Source organism: Lepus europaeus, chromosome X (genome assembly GCF_033115175.1).
Source record: "Lepus europaeus isolate LE1 chromosome X, mLepTim1.pri, whole genome shotgun sequence".
Lineage (NCBI taxonomy): Eukaryota > Metazoa > Chordata > Mammalia > Lagomorpha > Leporidae > Lepus > Lepus europaeus.
The window spans coordinates 47,919,343-47,937,132 of record NC_084850.1 but is presented as its reverse complement, the minus strand read 5'-3'; the positions used below and the strand labels follow the sequence as shown (position 1 = coordinate 47,937,132).

The 17,790-nt window shown below is 40.2% G+C and overlaps 1 protein-coding gene across 1 annotated transcript in view; it reads left to right on the top strand.

Moving 5' to 3' along the window:
- MORC4 (MORC family CW-type zinc finger 4) overlaps positions 1–17,790 on the top strand; it is a 64,612-nt gene that overhangs the window by 33,998 nt on the left and 12,824 nt on the right. Inside the window, exons 11-14 of the mRNA XM_062183273.1 lie at positions 3,680–3,808; positions 5,068–5,136; positions 5,791–5,842; positions 7,246–7,421. Of these exons, the coding sequence (XP_062039257.1) occupies positions 3,680–3,808; positions 5,068–5,136; positions 5,791–5,842; positions 7,246–7,421 (426 nt within the window). The remainder of the gene's footprint in view (positions 1–3,679; positions 3,809–5,067; positions 5,137–5,790; positions 5,843–7,245; positions 7,422–17,790) is intronic.

Here is a 17,790-nt window from a genome sequence, read left to right as displayed (position 1 = left end):
ATAGTAGAAGATGATGGCCATTTGAATCAGATGCTTGTGGCTTGAAAATCTGGATCTCCTTAATAGTTAGATGAGCTTAGGTAAGTAAGTCACTTCACCTTTAGCATATTAATTTGGTGGCTTAACATTTCAGCACAGTGCCTGACATGTCAGCAAACTTCCCTTCTCTTCATTACTACTAAATATTGCTGGGACTGAACCAGTTTTTGAGAATAGAACTGGAGAACACAGCATATTAGAGAACAGGTAGAATGTATTGAGTCAGTCATCCATGCACATCAGGATGAAATGCCTCAATAAGTTAGAAAAGGAGCATAATACAGAGGATAGAATGCATAACAACATATAAATGAGGGTACTTAAAAAGAGTTCGTGGAAAATGGAATTAATAAGTTTATTTTGTGCATTTATGAAAAATAAGGGTGTTGTTGAAAATACTTTTAAAAAATTGTGTATTTGAAAAGCAGAGAGAGAGAGAAGTATCTTGCATCTGCTGGTTCACTCCCCAAATTCCACAACAGCCAGTACTGGGCCAGGCCAAAGCCAGGAGCCCAGAACTCCATCCAGGTCTTCTTCATGGAACCATTCTTGGCTTGGTCCATCCTCCATTGCTTTTCCCAAGTTCATTAGCAGGAGGCTGGACCAGCAGCAGAGCAACTGGGATTCAAACCAGTCCTTATATGGAATGCCAGCATTGTAGGAGACATCTTAACCCACTGCACCACAATGCTGGCCCTGAAAATAAGTTTTATTTTGAAATCAACGTAGAGTTTTGTCATAATATGCATTTTCTATGAATTTTTGAAGATTCCTCATAGAGTCAGTTATACCATAATCAAGAGAAAAATTTCAGTTAATCCTGAGTTCATTTGGAAGTAGGCATTTCTGGTTTTTTTTGTTGTTGGTTTTTCAATGGAAATCAGCAGACAGGGACAGGTGTTGTGACATAGCAGATAGATATCCTGACTTGGATGCCTGCATCTCATATCTGAGTGCCTGGGACAGAGACCCGCCTTTACCTCTGATCCGGCTCCCTGCTAATGCACATCCTGGGAGGCAGTAGATGATGTCTCAAATACTTGAGTCCCTGCCACCTAAGTAGGAGATTCAGATGGAGTGTCTGGCTCCTGGATTCTGCCTGACCCCATCCCTAGCTGTTGCAGGCATCTGGGGGAGTGAATCCACAGATGGAATACTTTCTCTCTCTCTCTCGCTCTCGCTCTCACTCTTGCTCTGCTTTTCAAATAAATCAAAACTTTAAATATCAGCAGACAAATGTGTGTTATAAAATTTTCTTTCAAATGCGATTTGATTATGTATGTAACCATTGTCTTATTTTAAATATTTTAAGCTCATGCCAAGCTTCCTGATTTTCAAAGAAGTGCTATTTAAGATAAGATGTCAGTTTTTGGCCTTTCCAATTAGCAAGGTTAATGCAGTGAAACAGATGTTAATATATTGCTAGAGAGTGTATGTGATGGAGGCAGAATTGTAATGGTTTATTTATTGAGTACTTATGTACCAGATGTCATTCTGACTTCTTTTCATGTTGCAGTTTATTTAATCCTCGCAGCAACCCTGTGAGATAGATATTATTACTTCTTCACAGATGTAAAGACTGATATACCAAGAATTTAAGTAACTTGCCCAAGGTTAGACAAGTAGAACGTGGTTAGAACCTAGGTTCATGTAGAGGCAGTTGGGCCTGCAAACCTAAGTTCTTAACTACTTAGCTCTTCTGGACAGATAAACAGAGGATACAGCCCACACAGTTACTATATACTCCAAGCATGAGCTGAAATCCTCTGCTCTCTGTCTGAGTTGGAGGATCTAACATGGTCTGCCTGTGCCCTGAAGCAGGGAGTTGCTGCCTCTAAGTGTGCTTGTCCCTGAGAGAGAATCGTCTGTGCTTGTGTATGTAGATCCAAGGCTTGTGTGACTTTTCCTCTTCCCTTCCACTACTGCTGAAATTGCGTTTGGCTGGGTCTGGTTCTAAATAAAATAGTGGCTGTATGGAAATAGACAGTAGAGGTCAGTCCTGAGCTTAGAGCTTAGAGGTTGCCAGACTGGAGCAGCCTGAGCTAAAAGGTGTATAAACTTTCTTTGTTAAAGCAGAGTTTTATTTATTAATTTTTCTTTTTTGATTAATGAGTAATATTTTATGGGGTACAGTATATTTCAACATATGAACTTACAAATCAGGTAATTAGCATTTCCTTATCAGGTCTTTATGTTTGGAACCTTGGAACTCCTCTCTTTTTCTCCATAAAATATACAATGCATTGTTGTGAACTGTGGTTGCCCCATTCCGCTGTGGAATGCTAGAATGCATTGCTTCTATTTAGCCGTGTTTTGGTCCCTGGGGTGGTGGTGCCCCATCCCGTCCTTCCCAACCTCTAGTAAACACTACTCCACATTCAGATGGATCTTTTTAAACTTCCACATATGAGAGACAATATGTGGTATTTCTCTTTCTATGTCTGCCTCATTTGACGTAACATCCTTCTTCGAGTTTTACCTGTTTTGCTGCACGTGACAGGATCTCATTCTTTTTTATGGCTGAATCCTAGTCCATTGAGTATGTGTACCATATTTTCCTTATCTATTTATTCTTCAGTGCTCAGCTAAAGAAAACATCGAATTGAGTGCTAGAATTAGGAGTCCCTTTTATTTTCTACTATATATCTTTATTTCTAGTATTACTATAATGAGCTTGTTATGGTTTTTGTCTAGAAAAAGCACTATTTAAAATGATAAGAAAATTATTGATAAGACATAAGAGAACCACACCACTCTATTGAAATACTAATATAAGAGCAGTATTAATGTAACATACACAAGACCTACCTCAGAAAAACTTACATGTTAATGAAACTGGTGCCTTTTTACCCTCTTTCTGTGTCTTGCACACCTTAGGTACTAACTACTTCTATCATATCAGGCCACAACAAATTCTCTTTGAGGTGTAGGTGACTGGGTTACACTTCCGGAGGAGGGAGGATGGCAATTGGTATGCATTTTAAGAGTTGAACTCTAGAAGACTTTTATCTTAATAATTTAAACCTATTGTTGATCTGGAAGCACTATTTCTAGTTGTAATATTTAATAAAATTTATATTGCTTTTTAAGATTAACTTGGGGATTATCAGCCTAATAAAATTTTTATTAAAGTGTTATTGGAGACTTTTTTTGCCAGTGAAAAAAAGATTAGGGAATCACAAATTGATGGAGGATATGTTTGCCAATAGTGCTTCAATTAGTCCTATAAATACATTTTAAGACTTACATGATTGGACAGAAACAAATAATATGATTCTATGAGTTATATTTCTTGATAATATTGTAATATATATTAAATTTTTCTAAGTTAACAAACTTAGAGTTAAAATTACCCTATTTACTTAAACAAGTTGATTCCAGTATAAATATTATTGACCTTCACAAATAATCAATCACGGTGTTATTACTTTCTATTTTCATGCTCATATCTGATATAGTTCTATCATTATTTTATCTATGAAGTTTAAAATATAGGCATTTTAGACCTTGGACTATAACATTTGTAACACATTTCATATATAAAATTAGATCCTTTCAGTTTTAGAGTATGCCTTTCTAATGTAAGACAAAGCACAGAGCTAATATGTACACAGTCACATTCCTATTTTCCTTTGTTCAGGAAGATTCCTGACCAGACATGGGTACAGTGTGATGAGTGTCTTAAATGGAGGAAGCTTCCTGGCAAGGTGGATCCATCCACACTACCTGCAAGATGGTTTTGTTATTATAATACCCATCCAAAATACAGGTAAAATTCCAGGACTCAGTATTATACCAAAGAAGATTCCTGATTTGTCTTTATATTTTAAAACAATATTGATCTCAAGTTCAAAGTTTTCAGTTTGACATTCAAGCCATATATACTAATTAGCCACACCTTACCTGGCCAGCCTTATTTTTTGTTATACCTTAACCTAAACCGTAGCCTTGTATTTTATCCAGGTCTGTGGTTTCACTATTCTCCAACATGCCTCCTCCTCTGCCCTTGATATTATCTCCCCTGTTGCTTCCAGTAACTTCCTGCATTCCATCTGCACATCCAAATCATATACATCTTAGGTGCTTAAGCCTTTTGTGTGACACTTTCCTTGTTGACAATAGCTTATAGTGATTTTACTCTGAATTCCTATGGCATTTAATTCTTTACATTGGTTCATATACTGCTGTTTTGTGTTCTTTTCATATGTATGTGCTTGGCTTCAAGAGATTGTAAACTCCATAAAAACAAGGGCTTTACGTTCCAGGTTGACCTGATGATTTTCTTCACATGCCTCCTCTGTGGAATCAATGCTGTAATAACCATTGTATGTTCAATGTTATTGATTTCCATGTTTATTTTCCCAGTGTACTGTGTTCCTTGAAGTATCCAACATCTAAATAGTACCTGGCATGTCCATTTACATTTTTTTATTTGACGGTCACATGAGTTCATAATAATAGGTTGATTTGCTTTGATTCAGCTATAAATTTCTTAAAATCCCTTCTCTTTTGACAGAGTAAATGCTAATAGAATAAAGATACTAAAATGGAGTATGCATTTTAGGAAAAATGTCTGAAATGGAGGGCATCCAGCAAATGAGTATAGGTCTGTCAGGTATAAACATTCCCTCATGGTCTCCAGATGTGCCTTTCCATGGACAGTGAATGGGATTGTGTGATGAGACTAAGTGACTAGAAATTTCATTTTTTAGCACTTTATCTCCTGTTTGCATGTAGTGTAAGAGACCGCCAGGCCACTTTATCCCCTTATAGAATGGGTATAACCTGATTTCTAATTCTTATTAATTTTTGTCTGTTTCTCAGATTACTTTTGACCATTGAATGAAATTTCAGTGTTCTTTCAGTGTATACTCCTAACATTATTTTCCCTATGTTTTACATATAGTGAGGTTTTGTAATGTGGTTCAGATCTGAACTCTTTGTCGGAGGTTTGTCAGAGTTGTAAGGAAAGAAAAGAGTAAAACTAAAGGTCGTATCCGAAAGATGATTGTTTTCTCTCTACTGCAGGAGATGCTCTGTTCCAGAGGAACAAGAACTCATTGACGAAGACCTGTACTTGAGCAAGGCTAAAAAGCAGTTGAGTATACACGAAGTGATGTTCCTAATGGGACAGAGGAGTTTTGAGAAAGGAAAGGTTTTTCTTTTTTTATATAAAGATATATTTATTTGAAAGAATTAGAGAGAGAGAGAGAGAGAGAGAGAGAGAGATCTTCCATCTGCTTGTTCACTCCCTAAATGGCTTTAATAGCTGGGGTTGACTAGGCTGAAGCCAGGAGCTTCTCCCAAGTTTCCATGTGGGTGCAGGGGCTCAAGTACTTGGGCCATTTTCCACTGCTTTCCCAGAAGCATCAGCAGGGAGCTAGATGGGAAGCAGAGAAGCCAGGACTCGAACCAGTGCCCATATGGAATGCCAGCACTGCAGACAGCAGCTTAATCTGCTGCACCACAGCACCGGTCCCTTTTCTTCTTAATAATTTCTCTTCTCACCTTCTAACCATCCCCTGAATGTCTCAGCTAGTGATTATATTATGCCCCACTCCCTCCCCCTCAGTGAGAGATTTGAAATCTCACTTCAGTAGCATAGTTCAGGAAGCCACCTTTAGTTACTCTATGAGGCTCACACTAGTTCTAATTTGGAAGGAACATTATAACCTAAATCTACAATTGGTAATCCATTTCCGTCTGATAAATATCATGACTAAACTAAATAGCACTTTTATCTTTTCCTAGAGATCAAACCATCGAGAAGAAGAAGGTGCCTATGGAGAATGAAAGCCAGCAGGTGAGAGACAGCCCACCTCATCCCTTTTCTCACACAAAATTTTTCCCAACAGAGGACATAGGTTGAAGGAAGCAGTGGTCTTGAAAGCTGCATAGACATAACAAACCGTTTCTTCTGGTGGTCTTGTTTCATTGGTTCTTTGAGTTGGCTTTGATCTGTTGTTATTGATGTTCAGATCACCAAAAATGGTAGAGTCAAATCATTCATTCCCCAGATTTGGATTCAGTATTGACTGTACAGTGTGAATGTCACATTCAGTGTCACCGAATACTCAGGGCTGTGTTCCATCATCACACAAGCTGCTCCTATTGGGTGTCTGGTTTTCCTGTCTCTTCCACGATTCAGGGATGATTCCTTCCTCCTTCTCTTGGGAAGAAGAGGTGGTTCTTTGTGTCACTCCCCGATCCCTGCTTTCAGGCTGGCTGGCTTTATAAAGACTATGCTGTTTTGAATTTTCAGGAGCACTGTCTCTCGGACATGGTTGCCCAGCTCCGGACGCTGAAGGGTGCAATAAGGTTGGCCGTCCTTTCAGGGACACTCCTTTCCTGACAGCCACCATAGCACCCATGTATCTTCCCCACCCAACCTTGCCTTTCTGCATGATTTCCCTCTTGAACCTCATTCCCAGAAAGATCTGCTAGTCGCATGTTAGATTCACCTTCCACCCATTCAATCAGGGTAGGTCAGACTGGTGAGGAGAGAGGCAACTTAATCTTAATTCTTTTCCTAATATCCTGCCAAGATGCAGGCAAATGAACAATCAGGTTTCACACCCTAAAGTCTTTTTTTCCCCAAATGTCTTGGATTTGGCTTAAGAGCCTGATGTAGAGTTTGGGAGATTTCCTAGGACTGCCCTGTCCTCATTCAGTTTACCTACTCCTTGTATTTCTCCACCTTAATCATTCATACTATTTTCATAAGCTGGCTCTCCCACAAGATCCCAGATGCATGTCTCTATGTGTGTGCACTTATGAGTATATGTTAGTCTCTCGCATGCATTTCTCCAAAACCAGCACAGACACTGCTGCAATGCTTTTTTCCTTCACCCATACCCTCATCACAGATCTCAGAAGAAAGCCCAGCCTTAAACTGGGTCACAAGAGAGGATCAGACGTGATTGGGGGCCTGGGTTTATGTTGTGGGTGGAATAGCTGTAGGAGCCGATAAGTGAGTTGGGGGAGGTTTGCTGGTGTCCAGCTGATAAGGTTGATAACTGAATGCGCCTGGGTTCAGTGTTCTAGTGCACATTACTGTGAGCTGTTTGTTCTGTGTAGGAAAAAGTTTCTTTTTTTTTTTTTATTTTTTGCCCAAACATTCTTTCCTAGCATCAGAAGGATTGACTCATCCTTTGATATTTGGTTTTTGAATTTGGGATTTTTATGAATCATTTCTTTCTTTGATAGGTATTCACCGATCCACCGAAGATCCCTCCTATTCAAGATATGACTGGCTTGAATGACAAGACAACTGGATGTGAAATAATTGACAGCCCTAGCCTACTTCCATCTGTTGGAGAAGAAAGCAGATCACCTTCTCTTCAGCTGAAGTCTCTGGATTCCAGTGCTTTTCAGTTTTCCAGGTGACCAAATAACATATTTTATTGTCAGTAGCAAGCCTTGGAGTCTGTTTTCCTTTAGAGTAAATTGGTGTGTTTTATCATGTTGATATGTTTTCTGAGGCCTAGCATGGAATCCAGAAGGAAAAACATAGTTTTGAGTTGATAGAATTGTGTTTTGCATGTACTCCCAATTTCTCAATGTTACAATAGCTATTTCAAGTCTCTATCCTTTTTGAGATGATCACTCGCTGATGCTCTTTTATGTATTACATAAACACTTTATGTTAGGAATAACAGAAGTGAAATAATGCACATGATAATTGTTTGAGAAACATAAAATGCTATACAATAGGGTAATAATACATAGATAAGTATTATTCCTTCCCATCAGTTTATGGATATCCAAGTCCTCAGAGACCTCATTGGCCTAGCATATATTGATCATATATAAAAATAATGATTAGCTGGGGCCAGTGCCATGGCTCACTTGGTTAATCCTCCGCCTGCGGTGCCAGCATCCCATATAGGCACCGGGTTCTAGTCCCAATTGCTTCTCTTCCAGTCCAGCTCTCTGCTGTGGCCCAGGAGGGCAATGGAGGATGGCCCAAGTGCTTGGGCCCTGCACCTGCATAGGAGACCAGGAAGAAGCACCTGGCTCCTGGCTTGAGATTGGCGCAGCGCCGGCCATGGCGGCCATTTGGGGAGTGAACTAACGGAAGGAAGACCTTTCTCTCTCTCTCTCTCTCTCACTGTCTGTAACTCTACCTGACAAGTAAATAAAAAATAAAAAATAAATAAATAAAAATAATGATTAGAAATTTTGGCCATTAGGTAATTTTTATCATTCCTTGTTTCCTAGAGTAAATTACTTATATAAGTTTAGTCTTGGACTTGTTCATTTTCTAGCACCTCTTTAATGTTATGAGGTACTTAAAAAGCTCATGGAAAATCAGATTAAAATATAAACTTATTTTTATGTAAATTTAAAAAATACCTATGTATATAAAAGGCCTTCACAAAGTTCATGGAAAAACATTATGAAAAAAACTAAGTGGGGTTCGTGAACAGAGATGAGACACCAAGACCTTTAACAGGAAGTAGTCTTTTTATTGTTGCTGTTATTATTATTATTATTATTATTATGCTGGCATAAGGCTCAGTTTGATTCATATCCAAAAAGACAGCCCCAAACAAAAAGGGGCATTTCCTTTTATTTTTTTTTTAGTTTCTTTGTCCCCCATATATGGTTATACACATATATTTGATTGGATGTTTTAATGTTACATGGCAGCTATGGGAATTGATACAAAACTGCATGTGTACATAGTTACTGATAATGTTTAACTAGTTTCTATTAATATACCTAATATTTCTTCTACCACATACTGAGCTGTATGTTGTCTGACACAGGCTAATACTATCACCCTGTGCTAACAAACAGAAAATTAAAACAGTTACAAATAAATAAATAATAACTACATTTCATTTCTAGAATAACTTTTGTTTTAAATTTTTATTTCAAAAAGGCCACTACTAAAATTAAACTTTTTTTTTGGGCCAGGCAGATTAGACAGTGAGAAAGAGAGAGACAGAGAGAGTTATAGACAGTGAGAGAGAGACAGAGAGAAAGGTCTTCCTTCCATTGGTTCATTCCCCTAATGGCCGCTACACCGGCCGAAGCCAGGAGCCGGGTACTTCCTCCTGGTCTCCCATGAAGGTGCAGGGACCCAAGCACCTGGGCCATCCTCCACTGCCTTCCTGGGCTACAGCAGAGAGCTGGAAGAGGAGCAACTGGGACAGAATCTGGCATCCCAACTGGGACTAGAACCTGGGGTGTTGGCGCCGCAGGCGGAGAGTTAGCCAAGTGAGCCATGGTGCCGGCCATAAACTTCTCTTTTAATTCAGTTTTCCACTAAATTTTTAAGTACTCTCAGATTTTGTCACAATTTGTAACTGGTAGGAGTATACTACTTCTTTTTCTTAAATATCAGGAAAATTGTAAGCACTGACAGATATGACTATCTATATACCCCTAGTTATGGCTCCTTGCTTTCTTCTCTCTACCATGCTGCTCACTTTGGCAGGACCAAAATATAGGGCAGGCACATAGTTTCTCTGTAATAGTAGAAATTTCTACAGCCATCAGTAATGTGACTATTATATAAGTGGGATATGAATTTTTCAGTGACCCTTTTCAGTTTTGGTATCATCTTAATATTGTAGGAAAGAGGCAATGGAATACATAAGAGGGTAAAGTGACCCCTGCTTTGTTTTTCCCTCAAAGTTATTGATTCCCTGCTTATGCTTCTTAGATGGATCTTTTCAGCCTCTAATCTAGATAAATATGTAAGTCCCCCTAATCAGTGAGTCTACAGTTAAGCTCCATAGATGCTGGAAGAACCTCATGACCTCCTGAACATGAACAGAAATTCTCAAGAGGAAATAAGTTTTAAGGAAGAAAACTCTTTTTAATGATTTATTTGTTTATTTATTTATTTGAAAGAGCAACAGAGAGAGAGGGAGGGAGGAGGAGAGGGAAGGAGAGAGAGAGACAGAGAGAGAAATATCTTTCATCTGTTGGTTCGTGTCCCCAGTTGGCCATAACAGCCAGGTTTGGACCAAGCCAGGAGCCAGGAATTCCATCCAGGTCTCCAATATGGGTGGGTGGCAGGGACACAAGTACTTGGGCCATCTTCCCCCTGCTTTTCCAGGTACATTAACAGCAAGCTGGATTGGAAGTGGAGCAGCTGGGACACCAATATGGGATGCCAGTGTCAAAAGTGGTGGCTTAACCTGTTGCACCACAAAGCCAGCCCTGGAACGAAACACTTAGAAGTGTTAAATAAGAGTCTGTATGGAAGCATCTAGAACAGTCCCTCAGACTATAATAGGTACTCAATAAGCAATGGTTGAATTTGAGTCATACTGAAGGATTGATTTCTTTTTTTTTTTATTTTATTTATTTATTTGAGAGGTAGAGTTACAGTCAGTGAGAGAGAGAGAGACAGAGAGAAAGGTCTTCCGTCCATTGGTTCACTCCCCCAAATGGCTGGAAAGGCCGGAGCTATGCTGATCCGGAGCCAGGAGCCAGGAGCTTCTTCCTGGGCTCCAATGCGGGTGCAGGGGCCCAAGGACTAGGACCATCTTCTACTGCTTTCCCAGGCCATAGCAGAGAGTTGGATCAGAAGAGGAGCAGCCAGGACTGGAACTGGTGCCCATATGGGATTTCAGCACCACAGTAGATTAACCTACTGTGCCAAGGCGCCAGCCCCGAAGGATCAACTTCTAAGATTCAATTAATTAATAGGGGGATAAGAATATAGGCCAGCCTTCCTCTCAGGAGCTTGAGCCTCATTCTGTCCTGTTCCTATACATATGATTCTAACTACCATTGCAAGTTGGAAAGGGGGCACAGTAAGGGCTATGTGTTTGTGGAGCATACTGTTATCCTCCTTATCTTGGTCTCCTGGAGATGCTCACATATCACCGTTGCTGCTGGAATATCAAGTGTGATTACTTTTGAATCTATTCCCAAGTGCGATCACTTTTCCTTTTTCCTCAGTATTTCTTTTGTATGAGTAGTGACAAATTCAATTTCTGTTTGTTATGGAAGGTCTTTATTTCACCTTTGTTCATAAATGAGAGCTTTGAGGGTATAGTATTCTGGGTTGATAGTTTTTTCTTGTAAGTCTTGGAATATATCTTGCCATTCTCTCCTAGCCTGTAGGGTTTCTGATGAGAAGTCCACGTGAGTTTAACTGGAGAACCTCTGAAAGAAATCTGGCTTTTCCCTTGTGCACATTTTAGAATCTTCTCTTTATGTTTTACTGTGAAAAGTTTGACTACAATATGTCGGGGTGAAGATCTTTTCTGTTCATGTCTATTACGAGTTCTATGTGCTTCCTGTACTTGGACGTCCCTTTCTCCAAATTAGGGAAGTTTTCTGTGATTATTTCCCTAAAAAGGCCTTCTAATCCATTCTCTATTTTCATGCCTTCAGAAACTCCTAAGACCTGCATGTTGGGTTGTTTGTATAGTATCCCATAAGTCTCTGACACTGTTTTTTCAGATTTCTTCTTTTTTTTCTTTGTTCTGACTGTAAAATTTCCAGAGATTTGTCTTTTAACTCGGGTATTCTTTCTTCTGTCTCACTGAGTCTGTTCTTAAGGCTTTCCACTGCATTTTAATGTATTCTATTGAATTCTTCATTTCCAATATTTCCTTTCAATTTCTCTTTAAAATCTCTATTTCATGGGAAAAATTTTCATTCATGTCACGTATGGGTTTCTTTAATTCGTGGATTTGCTTTTTCCTTAATGTGTTGTACTATGAGAATTAATGGTAAAACTTGTCTTCAAACGGTACTTTATACTTTGTGCTTCTGATTGCTTCTAAGTAATCCTATGATCAATTTTTTTGAATTATATTTCCAGCATTTTTCAATCTCTTCATCTTCACATTCTAGTATTGACGTGTTGTTGTGTTCCTTTGGGGGCTTCATGTAGTCTTCATGTTCTTGTTTACTGAATTTCTGCATTTATTTTTAGGCATTTGTGGAGATACTTGTTTTTTTTTCCTCTGTGATGGCTTTTATCTCTGGACTATGGCTTAGTGGAGTGTCTGCTCTTTGATTGAATACCTGAGGCATGTGCTGGGTGTGGCTGGGGAGCTCTGTTCAATGCTCCAGGGTGAGGACAGTGTCCAAGGTAGCATCCAAGTTGGGTGTGGTAAATCTCTTTTTTTTTTTAATCAGAAGATAGGGTTTGATCAGATCTGTTGGCTTAGTCTCATGCTCGCCTCCTCTTCTCGAAGGAGCCCAATGCCTAGGTGCTAGCCCCATTGGGTGCAGTATTCATCTGTGCTGCCATAAGAACCACACAAAGGACCCATGCAGTCCTCAGTGTGAGCACGGATCCTGCAGCAATGACCCTTACTAGGCAATCAGGGAGCCCTGAGCATATGGAGCCACTCAGAGTGGCTGCCCAAAGACCCAGCCACACCCTGCACCCTACCATGGAGCCACAGTGTTTTCACAGTCTGTCCCAGCACACAAGGCTTCCACAGTCATGAGCACCCAGTTTCCTGTCAATGCTCCAAGGCAGACTCGGGTATCTCCTCTTAGCTGGTTGCTAGACGCACAGACCCAAGCTGGCACAGCTGTTAATATATGTCCAAAATGGTGTCCACCCTCTCCCAGCTAGTTACAGGACGTCGGTGTCAGGTGGTCAGGGAGAGAGAATCATGCCCCTCCCTCTGCTTTTTTTTCCTCTGTGTTGGCAGGTACACTGTCTCCCACTGGACTCCAAGCTGTGCTCACACCAGGCTCTTCCCACAGCTTTATCACCAGAGTCTTGGGCTGCTACAGTCTGGTTTCACCTCACTCTCCAAAGTTGGTGCTGAGGCTCTCAGCTGCTAGGGTCCTGAGCTGTGCGCATCCACACCCTCCACGTGGATCCACAGTATCCCTCTAATTTGCGTGGAGTTTCCTCTGGAGTTTTCTCCCTAACTCTTCCCTGAGATTGCACTCTCTCCATTTTTTTTTATAAACTGTCTTCCCCTAGACTAGAGCAGTAAGTTCCTTCCCTATTCTGCCATCTTGGAATCCCCCTAAAAATTCTTTTGTAACTCTAGTATTTTGGTAACCTTGAGGGAACTGCAAATGCTTACTTATGCACATATTTTATGAGTGTAATATGGTAGTGCTTCCATTGGGTGGCATACTTCATCAGTCATTTGTTTATGAGTTTTTATGGAATGCTATATCCGGAGTGAGATTTTGGCTGTAGAGTACAGATGAAATTAACAATAAGATTCTTTCCAAAGAAGTTTGTAAGTGGTAAGGGATAAATGATAACTGATGCTATTGATGTTATATGTGCTATGTAAACTTAGTAAATGATGATTGTGTCATTTCAAGCTGCACATATGGGGTATTCAAATTGGAGAGTCTATTGTTTGTGGGGGGGAATGGAGGTGCTCAAGGGTTTAGTAAAATACACTGGAGCTTCTGATAAATCAATGTTAATGGTGTGATAGGTTTAATCAAGAGCTACAAAGGTTTCCTTTGTTATCAAAACCTGAAGCTTGATAAGTGTCCTTGGGTCATGAACTAACTATAGATAAAATAAACCAATGCTGTCCAAGAGAACTTTAAGAAGTTCTAGTGGGGTAGGTTAGTTGGGGCTCCAGAGCTGTCATTAGAAACACCTTTGTGGATTTCATACATCTCGCAAAAGGAGGAAAGAATCCCAATAAATAAAATAGGTTCAGCCAGTATATACTCAGGCATAACCTTTTACAGGAAGACAACTTATTTGTGTTCAAGGAAATAATCCCTTTGGTTGATTAATTCTACATGTATTTGAGCTTATTATATGAAATGTATTATTCTAAGGTGCTGATGCACTCCAAATTGAAGAAACTTAGAGTAGTCAAAGTAATACAAATATCCCGAATGCATGCTAATTTCCTTATGAGTGGTACAAACTAAAGTCCAGAGTATCTATAAGGACATAGAAATGGGCAAGAATTGCTGGTTGTGATTTATTTTGGTGTTTTGAGTAAACTGTGGGTCAAAGCATTAGTTCATGTTTTCAAATAATAAGAAAATATCTGAATTACTCTGTAATGGTAGGAGGAGAGAAGGGACATTTTAATATGTTCAAATAAATATTTGAAGCAAAAAAAGCAAAGTTTAAAAATAGAATAACAATTTTCAAATAAACAAGATTGATTTAGGGGCCACTATTAGCATTTTAAAATATGATCTGGGAGAGCAACTTCCAGAATGCAGAATCCAGTGGACTGTCACCGACAGATAACAATGAACTTGAAAAAATTATTTAAAAAATTCAGAGTTTCTGGAAATTATCCTAGGGGCATACAGCAAATGGAGAAATACTCATTCAAGAAAACCTACTAAAACTCAGGAACACCAGCCAGAGCCAGTGACATTTGAACCACGACCTGCTCCCACCCCACTCCAAGCTCTGTTTTATGAAAACTGCTCCAGAGAACTCTAATCCAGGTGGGTGTGGTCAAGAAGATGGGGACTCCCTGTTCCCCTAGCTCCCTGTTTCCCTAGCTGTAGAGGGACAGACAGCTGTAGAGCTGGGAGGGACAGACCGCTAGCTTTTCTCACCTCCCCCAGTTTCTTGGTCTTACAGAGGCACTGTTCCAAGCAGACTGAAAAGGACTGGATCTCTTTTCTCCCACCCATTTTTCTCTTCCCTCATGCAGCTCCCACTTGTAGGGTAGAAGCACTCACCCAGGTACCACAAGCCAACAGTACCAGACCCCTGTTGCTCTGGATGAAGCCTGCTCATAGGTCAAAGGTTCATGCTTGAAGGAGCAAGGCAAAAACTACCTGAGCATCCATTCATAAAGAATAGATTTCCCTCTGGTAGAAGTGGACCTCTGTCCCTGCCTCCAGCTCTTATACAGTATTACAGAGATTCTGCTTGCAGAGAGAGAGAGAAAGAGGCAACTCTTAAGGATGAAGAATTCTACAGCTCTCACTGAAGGAACTGACTTTATGGAACAAAGCATGAAGAATTCCAGGCCTAAGAGCGTTGTCAGAAACAGTAGAGATCTTGATGGACATTTGAGAGAGCACTCATGACTTCATGATACAAGTTAAAACAAGCAAATGGCCAAGCAATCAGAAGTTTAAGAACAGAAAGGATCAGGGAAAGACAATCAAGAAGAACACTCCTGGCATCAGAAGCAATCCTGGGTATAAGAAAGGCTGTGCCTAAGAAGCGATCAGAGCAGGACATAAGGTGGACTTGAAAGGAGTCTACGAACTACACACTGGTCAAACAACAAAGAGCAGTAGCCTCACTGGCATATGGGGCTTACGCATTACCTCTGACCAACCACTGGCTGAACAATAAGCTACTGTGACCTAGGGTCAATTTCTTGGAATCCAGGCTTAAAAATAAAATCACACACATCTCTGGCAATCTGAAAGCCCGTGGTCATGATCAAGGTTGTGCACCCTCAGAGGTGATAAAGAGGAAAATCCTAACCCACTAGTGCCTGGCTGCAGGTGGGACAGAAATAAAAACATCTTAAACATTTGTAGGGGCCTTCAAACCATACACACACATCCAACGATAAAGGATAAAAACCCAACTGGCCAAGAGGGCTTAAGCACAACATTTGACCTTAAGTGGCCAGTGCTGAGTGAGGATAAATCCTAGGTGACAGCTAGAAGACTAAAATCAAGAAAAAAATTCTGAACAAGGACATCAGAACCTGTAGGGGAAATAGACCTAGAGAATCAGTTCAGCCAAGTAACTTATAAACAACCAAACAACCAACATCAATCCCCCAGGGAGAGACTGTCAATGCATGTAATTGCTATATTAGCTAAAATGTTCAGTTGCCAGCAAAAAACTATGGGACATGCAAAGAAACAGGATATATATATATATATATATCAGTGCACATATGGGATGCTGACACTGCAGGTGTCACCCTTATCTGCTATACCACAGTGCTGACCCCATATGCGGACTTTAAAAAAAGAAATTTGTAGAAAATACATATTATGAAAAACCTGGGGCCAGTGCTGTGTCATAGAAGGTTAAGCCTCCACCTGCAGTGCCGGCATCCCATATGGGAGCCGGTTCAAGTCCAGGCTGCTCCACTTCTGATCCAGCTCCCTGCTAATGCACCTGGGAAAGCAGTGAAAGATGGCTCAAGTTTTGGGCCCCTACACCCACTTGGGAGACTGGGAAGAAGCTGCTGGCTCCTGGCTTTGGCCTAGCCCAGGCCATTGCAACAATTTGGGGAGTGAATCAGCAGGTGGAAGATTCTCATTCTCTCTCTCTCTTTCTCTCTTTCTCTCTTTCTCTCTTTCTTTCTCTTCCCCCTCTCTCCCCTCTCCCCCCTCCCTCCCTCTCTTTTTTATTTTTTTGACAGAGTGGACAGTGAGAGAGAGAGACAGAGAGAAAGGTCTTCCTTTGCTGTTGGTTCACCCTCCAATGGCCGCCGCAGCCGGCGCGCTGCGGCTGGCACACCACGCTGATCCAAAGGCAGGAGCCAGGTGCTTCTCCTGGTCTCCCATGCCTCCCTCCCTCTTTATATTTCTTTCAAATATATAAAACAAATATTTAAAAAGAAAAACTATATTTTTCATCAAAATAAATGGATTTTACTTCCATTTTCCACAAACCTTTTGAAGTGTCCTCATTTGTTCAAAGAACTAAAGGTTACCGTGTCTAAAGAATTAAAGAATATGTGATGACAGTGTCTTGCCAAGAGAGAACATCAGTAAAGGATTTTTTAAGTATAAAAATGAAACAAATGGAAATTCTGAAGGTGAAAAGTATAATAATTAGTATAAAAAATTCTCTAAAAGGACTCAACAGCACAATATAGTTAGAAGATGAAAGAATTAGCAGACCTAAAGATAGATCAGACATAAATTATGTAATTAAGAAGGGATTTTAAAATGAAGTAGAATGAACAGATCTTCAGAAAAATTAGGACATCAGTAAGTGCACCAACATAAGCATAGTAGGAATGCAAGCAGATGGTAAAAAGAGGTAGAAAAATCCCAAATTTCAAGAAAAACAACCTACACATCTAAGAAGCTCCAAAAATTAAGTGGACAAACACAGAGATTTATAGCCAGAGACACCACACTGAAAATACTGAAAGCCAAAGGCAAAGAGAAAATCTTGAAAACAATTCATCATGTACAATAGAACCCGAATAAAATTAACAGCTGAGGGGCAGGTATTTAGCCCAGCATTTAAGACATCCACATTCCATATGGAAGTACCTGAATTCAATACCTGGCTATGGCTCCTGACCCCAGCTTCCTGCCAATGCAGGATTGATTGATGGCTCACATAGCTGGGTTCCTGCTACCCGCATGGAAGACTTGGATTGAGTTCCTGCCTCCTGGCATCAGACTGACCCAGCCCCACTCAGCCACTGTGGAATGAACCAGTGGTTGGAAGAATCTCAATCTCAATGTGTCTGTCTGTCTCTTTCTCTCTTTCTCATTCCCTGAAATCAATATTTCTAATTAAACAATGTGAAGAGCAGACTTCATCAGAAACAATGGAGTCTAGAAGGCAAAGAGATGGTGCTCTGGTTTAGATACTATTTCTCCCCACAGAAACTCATGTTGAGATTTGATTGCCTGGGTAACAATATTGAGAACTAGTGAGACCTTTAAGAAGTGATTGGGTCATGGAAAGTGTACCCTCCTAAAGGGATTAATACGGTCCTTGCAGGAATAAATTAGGTATTATGAGAGTGGGTTGTTAGGATTCATGTTCAGTTTCCTCGGCTTTCTCTCGCTTCCTCTCTCACATGTGATCTCTTTGCATGTTCCCACTTTCTTCCACTTTCTGCCATGAGTTGAACCACC